The sequence below is a fragment of the Danio rerio genome, chromosome 12, assembly GCF_049306965.1.
Source record: "Danio rerio strain Tuebingen ecotype United States chromosome 12, GRCz12tu, whole genome shotgun sequence".
NCBI lineage: Eukaryota > Metazoa > Chordata > Actinopteri > Cypriniformes > Danionidae > Danio > Danio rerio.
The window spans coordinates 11695559-11708885 of record NC_133187.1 but is presented as its reverse complement, the minus strand read 5'-3'; the positions used below and the strand labels follow the sequence as shown (position 1 = coordinate 11708885).

At 32.8% G+C, this 13327-nt stretch overlaps 1 protein-coding gene across 5 annotated transcripts in view; it reads right to left on the bottom strand.

Annotated features, from left to right (window-relative positions):
* raraa (retinoic acid receptor, alpha a) overlaps nt 1-13327 on the bottom strand; it is a 324831-nt gene that overhangs the window by 2714 nt on the left and 308790 nt on the right. For all 5 annotated transcript variants that reach the window (XM_073917403.1, XM_073917404.1, XM_005156052.6 and 2 more), the window contains 3 exon segments: nt 8946-9106; nt 5163-5339; nt 2906-3110 (listed from right to left, as the gene is read on the bottom strand). In XM_073917403.1, coding sequence (XP_073773504.1) covers nt 2906-3110; nt 5163-5339; nt 8946-9106 — 543 coding nt within the window.

Genomic DNA, 13327 nt, shown 5'->3' with positions numbered 1-13327 from the left:
AGACTGGAAGAATATCAGAGAAAATACCGGTGAACCTCACGAAAAAAACTAGCAGAAATGTTAAAATCATCTTTAACCTCAACATTAAAATAATGTAATAGATTCTTTTTGCAGTGTAACACTATCAAACTGAACATTTCCCCTCATAATTGTTCTTCATGAATAAAACAAATCTTGAAGTTGAAAACTGAATGAACAATTACATAAATAAAATTAAAGTATATACTTTATACAACAATTTATATACTAAAATATTATTTCAATTACAAATTATTTATAAATTCATGTCAGCATTTAAGGTTACACTTTACCAGAGGGATCATTCGTTATTAATTACTAATTCTTTAAGTAAGAACAATCATTCATTACACATTTTTTGCATTTGTAACAGTACAGGGATATATAAGTACACCCCTGATAAATCTCTCTTTTAAATTAATATTTTTAGTTGGATGCTATTCAATATTATTTTCGTGCATATACATTAGATTGGTCAGTACTGAAGCCAAATCTAGAGCTTGTCTAACAAAATAACTAACGATAACGGTCCAAAAACGAGTAAAACCAAATTTATGTTATAGAAAAATAATTCATATAAATTTTAAAAAGACAAATGAAAAGAAGCAAGAAAATAGAAAAATTTAGTAGAAATTTTGTAGGTTGTAATTTATTTTTTCAATATTTTACCTATATTTTGTTGCATTATCGTTTAATTTCTAAATATATTTGGTGGCTAAAATATTATTTTAATAAATATATCTGTTTAATAAATCTGTTTTGTTTAAATGTACCAAAATACATTGCCTATGTTCACTAAGAAAAGGAGAAAAATATTAATTTTCAAAATAGGGTTTTATCAATTACGCTGAGCACTGTAAATATGGTTTTCACATCAACATATGTTATCGTTTACATTTTAATTTTTTTTTTTTTTTTGCGTAAAATGACAATTAGTCAAAAATGACAAACATGTTTCATCTATTTTTACAGAATAAAGTTTAACTTATATTTAAGATATTTGCAAAAGTTGATGAGGCAATCCTGAGCTAAAAATTATTTTGCTGTTTGTTCAAACTACTTATTTAAAATCAGTTAAATTTATTTATTATTACAATTTTTGAAGTTTTAAGTTTAACTTAATATGTGTAAATCTACTTAAATTATGAAGTTAATTGATTTGTGTTGGGAAAACATGATGTCAATCACATCCAATGAAAATATGTGTTAATCTGACCAACTGTCAAAGAAACTGCAATGTTTTTAAATTGAAAATGTGAAGAAATGCTATCCGACCTACAGTCGAAGTCAGAATTATTAGCCTCCGATTAGAGCTTTTTCTTTTTTAAATATTTCCCAAATGATGTTTAACAGAGCAAGGAAATTTTCACAGTATGTCAGATAATATTTTTTCTTTTGAAAAAAAATCTAATTTGTTTTATTTCGGCTAGAATAATAAACACTTTAAGGTCAATATTATTAGCCCCATTAAGCAATATATTTTTCGATAGCCTACAGAGCAAACCATCATTATACAATAACTTGCCTAATTAACCTAACCGGCCTAGTTAATCTAATTAACCTAGTTAAGCCTTTAAATGTCACTTTAAGCTGTATAGAAGTGTCTTGAAAAATATCTAGTCAAATATGATTTATTGTTATGATGGCAAAGATAAAATAAATCAGTTATTAGAGATACAATATATATATATTGCAAATATCCTAAATATAAGTTAAACTTTATTCTGTAAAAATAGAAACATGTTTGTCATTTTTGACTAATTTTCATACATTCATTCATTTTCTTTTCGGCTTTATCCCTTTATTAATATGGAGTTGCCACAGCGGAATGAACCCTCAACTTATCCAGCATATGTTGTACGCAGCGGATGCTCTTCCATCTGCAACCCATCACTAGGAAACTTGACTAATTGTCATTTTATGCAAAAATAAAATAGTTGTAAATGATAACATGTAGATGTGGAAACCATATGCAATAAATGTGTAATGAATTATCGTTCTTTCTTATGAGAATAATTTGTTTCTAGAGATATGCTAGATTCATTAATTTGGCTTTGAGTAAATGTTAATATTCGTTCTATTATATACAGTTAAAGTCAGAATTATTTGCCCCCCAGTTGATTTTTTCCGCCACTTTTGTTTAACAGAGAGAAGATTTTTGTCAACACATTTCGAACATAATAGTTTTAATAACTCATCTCTTATAACTGATTGATCTTATCTTCGCCATGAACACAGCAAGTAATATTTGACTAGATATTTTTCAAGATTTTTCAAGCAACAACTGACTCGGACAGAATAATAATTAATAATATTAATTAGTAGTATTTTCATTGTAATTTAAACTACCCCTTCAACATATACAGTACAATAAGAAACAAAAAGAAGGAGCTTTGATACTCTGGGGAAGAATATCTGAGTGCATCAATTACATCAGGTTTCCACTTTTTTGTTGTGCTTGAATATTAAAGCGGTCACTGATATGGCCCCCTGCCAATTTGTGTTTTAGACCCCTGATCTAGAGAAACTGTATTTTTTTTATATATAACCAAAATGCATCACTGTAAAGAGTTTGAATGCAATACCGCCACCAAACACTGTGAGGCACTAGACCGCCACGTATCAATAGATATTGATATGCATATAAAACTCCATTATATAACACTGGCACAGTATGTTAGACTGTTTACATGACATTCATGTATTCAGAAAATGCCCCACCACCCACTAAACTGCACCACGAGGTCTACAGTTTCAAAAAGGCATACAAAATACAATGTACACAAGTATAAAAGCATAGCATGCTATTTAGTCTTATAAAAACACAACTATATGTAAGTATATTTTATAACAACCCATATCTGTGTTAAAGTGTGTGTCTGTGTACCTCCACACAGCAGACATATAGCACTGAGCAGTCCCGTCTCAGCGTCATCCATCTCTAGCGGTAGTAGCTGATTAGCGAAAGCGAACACCAGGTCTGTTAGCGGACCGAAGCCTGCGTTGTGCATCTGTGTTCGGTTGAGTGTTAAACCATCAGAGAACGTCATGGTGTCCTGCTCGGGCGTGTAGCGGGTGCAGATCCTCAGAATCTAAAACACAGAAACACAAGGGAGACTTACAGCACCATTTTTAACTGGCAGAGACACAGTGATGATCGAACATAGATCAACAACATTTCTAAAAAAGAATTAAGATTTTTTATTTTTTTTTTAAAGTCGTGTAGACAAGAAATAGCATGCTTAAAATTAATATATAATCTATAATTTAATCCAGGGGTGCTCCAAATGACTTTGGTCCTCTAAAGTTCTGCTCCAACCCTGATCAAACACACCTGAACCAATTACTTAGGACCTGAAAAACCCTTCATAAGTACAGGTAAGTGTGTTTGATATGGGTTGCAACTGAAATCTGCAGGAAGGTAGAGCTCTAGGATCAGGGTTGGTCACTCCTGATTTAATCTGTAGTCTTTAAACTTAAGCGAAATCTAATCGATTTGTTTTTTTCTAAGAATTTTTTTATTGGTATTTTGGTATATTTATTGCAGTTCTGAGACATTTTGGTTTTCATCATTTATGAACCACAAAATAATATATTTGAACAGCTTTAAACTGACACAAAGGAAAGTAAATTAAGACATTTCTTTTTACTAATATAAAAATAGCATTTTATTTTAATTAAATTAATTCAATTAATGAGCTGAAATTGATAGCTCTAAATATAATATAATATAATATAATATAATATAATATAATACAATATAATATAATATAAGATAAGATAAGATAAGATAAGATAAGATAAGATAAGATAAAATAATATAATATAGTCAAATATATTAAAGTATAACATAATATAGTCTAATATAATATAATATTATATAAGATAGTCTTATATAATATAATATAATATAATATAATATAATACAATATAATATAAGATAAGATAAGATAAGATAAGATAAGATAAGATAAGATAAGATAAAATAATATAATATAGTCAAATATATTAAAATATAACATAATATAGTCTAATATAATATAATATTATATAAGATAGTCTTATATAATATAATATAATATAATATAATATAATATAATATAATATAATATATTATAATAAAATATAATATAATATAATATAATATAATATAATATAATATAATATAATATAATATAATATAATATAATATAATATAATATAATATAATATAATATAATATAATACAGGGTAAATTTGGATGTTTATCATTTATGTACCAAAATAAAAAAAAAAATAAAAAAATGGTAACACTAAAATATGGGACATGTAGTTAATGTAATTACTAACATGAATAAACAACAAACAGCACATTTATCAAAGTATTAATTCATTTTTGTAAATATTGGTAATTGAAAATACAGTAGTTCATTGTTAGTTCATGATAATGCATTACTAAACATTGAACTATGGTTAGTAAATTCTGTACAAGCATTGTTCACGTTAGTAAATACAAAATCTAACTTTAACTAGGTGGCCCATATTGTAAAGTGTTATATGCGGTAAATAAATGTTGACAAATTAAAATTATAATAATACAGAAATATCCAGTTATTTTGTTTAATGACATTTTCCCCCATAACTAAATGAATGAGTTAAAACAGCCCCAAATATAATATAATATAATATAATATAATATAATATAATATAATATAATATAATATAATATAATATAATATAATATAATATAATATAATATACAAAAATTATGTTATTTCTACTGAAATAATACATAAGCATTTATAATGCATATAAATTATATATATTTATATACAAAGTCAAGTAATACACTAGATATAAAATCAATACATTCAATTTGCTTTTGTCAAACACAACAAAATACTATTAATATACATCAGTCGAAGAATTTAAAGTAAATTAGGTGTACTTATCTTTCTATTATTTGTTTTCCTAATCTGCAATAAACAGAAAGCTTAAAAGATTTAGATTTCACTATGAATGCACATTCCATACAATAAGTGATCTTTTTTCACAAAGGAGAGCCTGTAAGGTTTGAACTTACAACCTTGAAAAGTCCTAAGGTGTTTAACCAATGCACCCTTTAGCTTTGACCTTTGAGTGTGCAGATCTGGGCTTGTTCTCACCAGTATGTCGAGGCAGGCGGCCTTCAGCAGGGTGATCTGGTCTGCGATGGTAAGGGTGGTGAACCCTGGCAGCTGCTTAGCAAACTCCACTGTCTTTATGATACACTTTGTGGAGAGTTCGCTAAACTTATCCCATAAATCCACATCCAGGGCCACACGCCGCTCCGAGCTATTACTCTACACACAAAGAGAGAGAGAGAGAAAGAGAGAGAGATGCAAATCAGGTAGTGCAGTACACAAATATGAAAAATAAGCCTATTCTGCTCATTAAAGCATTTATTCATTCATCATTTGATTAGTCCCTTTAATTCTAAAATTCCCCTTGGCAAATTTATTGTAATACGGATGGGTATATATTCAGCCCACAGTCCTCAATCTAGTTTGGTTTTTGGCCCTTTAAAGGAAAAAGTTTGGGCACCCATGATCTAATCTGATTTAATGATTTATCCTAAGCTAAGCTAAAAGTGTTCAACTCTCTCTTTCTCAGCCTCTTGTTTATGATTAGTTATTTCACATTACAGGCAATAAAGAATAAAAAATAATTTTTGCCATAAATGTGAAATTACTGAACCTACATACAAAAGCCTACTGTTAGAAAAATTTCATTTTAGAAGAAAATCTCAGATGGCACTTGGAGGTTTTTGCATCTGAACTGTATTTTCAGTGTAACAGTTATATCAAATAAAAGCCATCATTTTAAATTTTCTTTTCACCAAAGAATCCTATGAATCTATTCCACAAATATACGAAGCAGCATTAATAATGTCTGAAACAGTGACACATGAGCACCGCACAGAAACACAAGGGAGGAACAGCACAGAGTTCTGGGAGTTATTGAGCATATCTATAATTACAGCATTGATTTATCGGTCTGTGTCAGCTCATTACATAAAAAAATGACAAAGTCAAAACAATCAGGTTGCATAATCACTGATGCAGATTTAATTCAGGCTGCAAAAAAAAAAAAAAAAAAAAAAACAATATTAAATTGTAGTTTTCTCTGTTGTGAATGTAACGTGATGCATTGTAGTGATGTTGTATAATGTAGCAGTCATGCATTCATGGAGCATGGGATAGCAGTTTTCAGAGTGGGATGTAGACTTTGAATTTTATCAGGCTAATATTAGCATTTTCCAAGATCCCCTATTGCACTTTAATGAGAGCTTATTTTGAAATTTAAACACAAGTGCCTACTTTGAAGGGACAGAAAAGTCCTCGGTCGCTGGAGCTTTTAAAAGTCGAATCTGTCAATGTTTGAAATCTGTACTTATCAGAGGATCCATCTATAAGCAGATATATGAGCTATCCGTAAACAAATACACTGATAGACGCAGATTTAAACACTCCAGTGTCTGTGTAAGCACACTTGTAAACCAGCGATTATTATTAGAGCCAAACACAGCCATATCTGTTGAGAGCGTTAACACAATGGGAACTATTTTAACAATCTAAGTGCATACCTGTCAACCCTCCTATCATCCTGTAAAGTTTTTTCTCCCATATATATATATATATATATATATATATATATATATATATATATATATATATATATATATATATATATATATATATATATATATATATATACATATCTATATATATATATATATTTTTTTTTTTTTAATATGAAGGATGGCAATAAATATTAAAGAGGTGATCCTCCCAATACGCAACCCAACCACTAGTTATCGCCCCTTGCTCTTTAATGTGAATCTGTTATGCGCTTTAATTTTATTTAACATGAAAACACATTGAAATAAATATAAAAACATTGTCTATAATAGTGTTGTCCCTGTCCTAAACTTTTAAAAGTGTCCATTTCCCGTCAACTTTTAAGCGCCGCTGAACGTGTTCATAAACAGCGCTGACTTGCCATAGCCATAGAAATGGTTGTGATTGGCTGTGAAAGTCATCAGTTTACCGCTCTTTACAGATCACAAACACAAATAGATGGACTTTGGAGCACTTTAGAGCTGTGAAGATTAGTCAATTTATCAGCGGATCGCTCATCTGTGTTTGTACACGGTAAACATTAGTGAAGTGCGGTGAAGTGATGATCTTCAGGGCCAATCACAGTCATTTCTGTTAAGCATGTGAACACCATGGCAAATCAGCGCTGTTTAAGAACGCCATCAACAGAACTAAAAGGTTAACGAAAAATAGACTTTTTTTACATTTCAGTACCAAAATTTTGTATCATGACAAGTAGGGTTGGGCAGATAGATGATGCCATTGTCCATCGCCGATGGCCGACAGACAACACGATGGTGAGCCGGCATCATGATCCTCCACCCCCGTTGCAAATCTGCTTGCGAAAAATACACACTCAGGCCCTGTTTACACTAATAGGTCTTAGTTTTTAAAAGGCCTTTTAGAGCGAAAATGATCCACATCCGCACTGGCGTTTAGTATTTCCGAGCAGCCCTCCTTCCACACTGCTGAAAATGCACATCACATGACCACACACACACATTAACACACAGGCACACACAGACGCACACACACTGTCATGCGCTCGATACAGCGGGTCCAGGCAGTCAGCGAGTCAATAGACTGCCCTCAGATACTGTTGGCTGGTTCCTGCTGTTTGTCCACCTTTTTCAAAGACACCATTATAAGACACAGATCAAACTGCCTATTCACGCCTATTCACAAGTCCCGCGGAAAAAGTGATTGACAGGTGGTAATTATGTGTGTAATTTATCTTTATTCGTTTACTGTATGATTTGTTTATGGGTAAAACAAAGACCATGCTTGTCAGGTAGTTAAAATAGAAAATGTAGTAGAAAATGAGCGTTTTTAACTCCTCCCTCAACCTCCTGCTGGCCTGCAGGTACCCACGCTAGTGGATGCTGCTCTCTCATTGGCTGTAGGTGATCGCGGATGTTATTTTCAATCAGAACTCATTTCACACGGCATGATTTGAATCGCCGACAGCTCCAGATATTTAGCATGCCAATTATCTCACCAGCATTGGCAACTCATCAGCGATTCTCTCAGATCGTTTCTTTGATAGTTCATACTGTGTGATTGTCACTCCTGTGAATTGCAGACAAATGCCTGAAGTCACAGGTACATCTGTGACTTCAGGCATTTGTCTGCGATTTCTCAAAACCTGTCGCTGAGTCAAAATCAGGGCTAAAATCATGCAGTCTGAACCTGGCATTAGTGGCAGAAGTTTGTTTCCATGCAACAGAAACATGACGTTGAGAAGCCTTTAAGATTGACGGTGACAAAATGAAGCGCGGTTAATAGTAAAATCGGCAAATGGTGGCATCTCTAATAGCGATATTAGTGCAGGGGGAGTTCGGCCCGCAGGCCGCCAATAGAATAGCCCTGGCCTATGAGGAGGTGGTGGTTTTTATATTTATGCACACAATAATAATAATCTTTTAATATTGAGGCCTGGTTGTGGCACTGCTGTGGAAGTGTGGGCTTCTGCAGTGCTGTCAGGAACAATCATCATCAGGCATGAACTCCATGCATTGTCTAATTGTCTAAGTCCATTTTACGAAATATAAGGAATATACTATCATATGTTTTTATAAACACACACACACACACACACACACACACACATATATATATATATTATTTATTTATAATATATATATTTATAATATATATATATTATTTATATGGACCAATAAAGCAAAATGCTATTTAGAGTTTAAATAAACCACGTGACTGTGAGTATTTTTGAAGAATGCACTGGAAAATACACACATAAAAGAAATATGTTGGTGCGTAATAGAAAATAGAGTGAACGTTCAGCCTTACCGTGGTGTATTTGCCGAGCTGACAGAGCGAGGGGAAGGTCTCTTGGTGGGCTTTTCTAACTCTGTCGATCATCTGCTCTGTGTCTGGGCTCAGCGTGTAGTTCTCTGTGCATTCGGGCTTTTTCTCTTCTTTCTTCTTCTTATTTCTGTCATTCCTCACCGCTACACAGACAGAAAGACACACGACAGAGATCAGTGCCGGTTCGGCAGATTAAACATGGCTGAAAAATGAAAAGCTGGCAATTCGGCTAATCCACAACGCAAGTGAAGGAAAGCCTGATTATCTGCATGTTAAAATATGAATGGCTTGAACTAAAATGTTTTCGGAGCTGCTGTGAATGGAGACATTATGCACAGATTAGGCCAGACAATAGTTGGATTTCTTTCTTGCATAATGCAACACCACTTATATTGTTATAAGTAAAACAGATTGAAGCTATACAATATTATATTTTTGCATATACATTAGATTGGTTAGTACTGAAACCAAATATGGGTCTTGTCTAACAAAATAACTTACGATAACGGTCCAAAAACAAGTACACCCAAATTCATGTTATAAAAAAATATTAAATACAAAATTTAAAAAGAGGAAAAATCAAGAGAACCAAAAAAAAATTTGAAAAATGTAGTTTAAATTTTGTAGGTTGTAATTTTTTTGCACAATTTTGCTTGATTTCATTCACATTATCTTTCAACTTCTAAATGTGTTTGGTACTAAAATATTTTTTAAATAAATATATCTGTTTAATAAATCTGTTTAGTTTAAATTCACCAAAATAACTCAACTATATTCACTGAGAAATGGAGAAAAATATTTTTTTTTCAAAATGGGTTGTACGCACAAATACAGTGTATAGACAGACAGATAGTTAAAACGATATGCATTAAAAACAATTATCAAAAAAAGAAAAAAAACATGAAAAACTATATATATATATATATATATATATATATATATATATATATATATATATATATATATATATATATATATATATATATATATATATATAACATATAAAACTAATACATAACTAATAATAATAATTTTATGTATCATGAATATTCATCTGTTTTAATATTATAACGTAATCCAGGGATTCATAACCGGTGGGAAAACCTGCTTCAGAGTGCTCTTGACCTCAAGACTGGGGCGATAGTTCATCTTCCGACAGGACAATGAGCCAAAAGTACACGGCCAAAATATCAATGGAGTGGGTTCACAACAACTCTGTGAATGTCCTTGAGAGGCCTAGCCAGAGACCAGACCTAAATCCTATCTCTGGAGACATCTGAAAATGGCTGTACATCGTCCCTTCCCATCGAACATTATAGAGCTTGAGAGGTACTGCAAATAGGAATGGGTATAAATTCCCAAAAGACAGGTGTGCCAAGGGTTTGGCATCATATTCAAAAAGACTTGAATTACTGACAAAGGTGCATTAACAAAGCATTGAGCAAAGGGTGTGAATGCTGATGTACATGTGATTTTTCAGGTTTTTTTGTTTTTAATAAATTTGCAACAATTTCAAAACTTTTTTTCTAATTGCCATTATGAGGAATTGTGTGTAGAATTTTGAGGTAATAAATGAATTGAATCCATTTTGGAATTAGGCTGTAACATAAAAAAAAGTGTTAAAAAAGTAGAGAGCTATGAATACCTTCCGGATGCACAGCAGCTTAAAATGTACTTAAATATTCTATTATAACTATTTGATTTATTATTAAATATGTCGTATTAAAATGATCGAAGTAATGGCATTTCACATTTTCTGTGATTGATTACTTTGAACTTAAAACTTAAAGCTAAAACTTCCAACTGCTGCACGGCAACTAGGACTACATTCCCAGTTGTATAAAGCAACTCGTCACGCAAATGTAAAGGTAACAATGATTCAAGTTATAATATAAACAGCCTCTGTGTGCTTCACGCCTGCGACTCTTACTGCATCAAAGTCCCACACGTCAGTTGATTCACAAACTATCAAGACAAAACATTCAATAAGACATTTGTTCATTTATTGAAGAAAAGGCTATGCAATTGTAAGAATATCTGAAGCAATTCAGGAGCTTTGAATCTGTGAATGTTTTAAGAAAATTAAATGGATATTATTATGGTGTAGAAAAATGAGAGAATAATAGTAGAAGGTGGGCGACACGGTGGCACAGTGGGTAGCACAATCGCCTTACAGCAACAAGGTTGCTGGTTGGAGCCTCGGCTGGGTTAGTTGGCATTTCTGTGTGGAGTTTGCATGTTCTCCCTGTGTTCGCGTGGGTTTTCTCCGGGTGCTCCGGTTTCCCCCTACAAGTCCAAAGACATGGTATAGGTGAATTGGGTAAGCTAAATTGTCCATAGTGCATGTGTGTGAAGGATGTTTCCCAGTGATCGGTTGCAGCTGGAAGGGTATTCGCTACATGAAACATATGCTGGATAAGTTGACAGTTCAATCCGCTGTGGCGACCCCAGAGTAAAAAAGGGACTAAGTCGAAAATAAAATGAATGAATGAATAGTAGAAGGTAAAAAAAATATTTTGCTAATAATTTTTCTAGACAATCTGTTTAGGAGAAAAGGTCAGGCAAAATGAAAAAAATTTTGGAGAAGGAGGTGGGCCTCGAAATGAAAAAGGTTGACAACCCCTGATGTACTCCATAGATCGCTGGTGTCTTTTATACATTAACCACACTAAATCATACATTTAAATTGTAAATTTATGTTATTATTTTAATATTTAAGATAGCATGAGAGTCATTTTAATATATTAACATATACAAATTTTCTCTAAATAATAATAATAAAAATAATAAATATAAATAGACTTTATCATAAATAAAAAATTGTAAAAAATTGAAACTAGTGGTGGGCCTTTATCGGCGTTAATGTGCTACGTTAACGTGAGACTCGTGTGATTAAAAAATTTTCAAAATTCAAAAGAAATTTCCTTAATTTAAAATTTCCGGTAAATTTCTGTAATTTACCATCTATTATTTTATGGTAAATTTCTGTAACTTAACAGCTATTATTTTACTTGTTTTTTTCCAGCACCCCAGCTGCCAAATAAAAAACATAAAATAACAGATTTTTTTTTCTTTCTCAGTGCAGTCTAAAACAAATAACATTTATTATCATTTATTGAAAATTGGTATATTTTACAAATTTCAAAATACTTTGCATGTTATCCTAACTTCTAAAAACTAAAATAAAAATAACATAAGCTGACTATTAATGTGAGCATGTGATTTAAGAAAGAAATCAAGTGGACAAAAAAAACAACAGATTTCAAAAAGGGCGACAGGAAACAGTGAGGGATGAGAGAGGCAAGAAAAGAAGAGAAAAGTTGTGCGAGTGGCAGTGAAAGACTGTTTGAGATGCAGCGAGCTGCAGTAATGGAGTGAGATGAGAGAGACAGATAGAGCAAACGTGTTAGAGGCAACACATCACATCTGTGAAGACAAACCATGAGGGGAGGAAAGAGCGAGAAAAAAAAGGTGTTAAAGGGAAAAAAAAGAAAGACAGGAAGCAGAAATGCCATCACACCCCTTCCATCAGCAGAGCATCTCTGCGGGGTGAGTGTTTGTAGTTTGATGAATAGAGCGGGTGGATGAAGTCGTACATAATGCTGATAGATCACCACAGGTTTCATTAGACCCAGAGCTAATCTGATCTCATTATATGACACACACACACACACACACACACACACACACACACACACACACACACATACACACACACACACACACACACACACACACACATAACGCCATGGCATTATTTTCACTCCAATCTCTGCCAGCTCGGACCCTCATTGTATTCCTCTCTTAGGCCTCTGGAGATGTGGAATTAATTCCTAAATAAAAGTGGGCGATCTTAACGTTCCTACATTAGCCCCGATGACAGATTGGCACAGCGATCATAAGCCGCAAAACACAATTTAATGAAGTCATTAAAGAACTATTAGCCTGGCTGAACCATCACTCACGCACAAGCGCTACTGAGAGACCTGCAGCGAGCCAGAGAAAGAGAGATCCAGATTAGATTCACATACTTCCAATTTCCAGATAATTACACCAGATTTTACATCTCTAGCAAAAACAGAAAAATCCCAGCATATTTTTGGCAGAGAACTCCCGTCTGATATCAACAGCAGCAAAGTATGTCATATTTTAGCCTGTCATAAACACAGAGAGTCAGCCAGTGGATTAAACGAGTCAAGGGGCCTTATCATACACCCGGCGCAATGTGGCGCAAGGCGCGCAGCACTAGTCTTTTGCTAGTTACAGCTTGGCGCAAGAGTCGTTTTAAAGCGTTGCGCTACGCTGTTTAAATAGCAAATGCATTTGCGCTCATATGTGCGCCCATAGGTGTTCTGGTCTAAAAA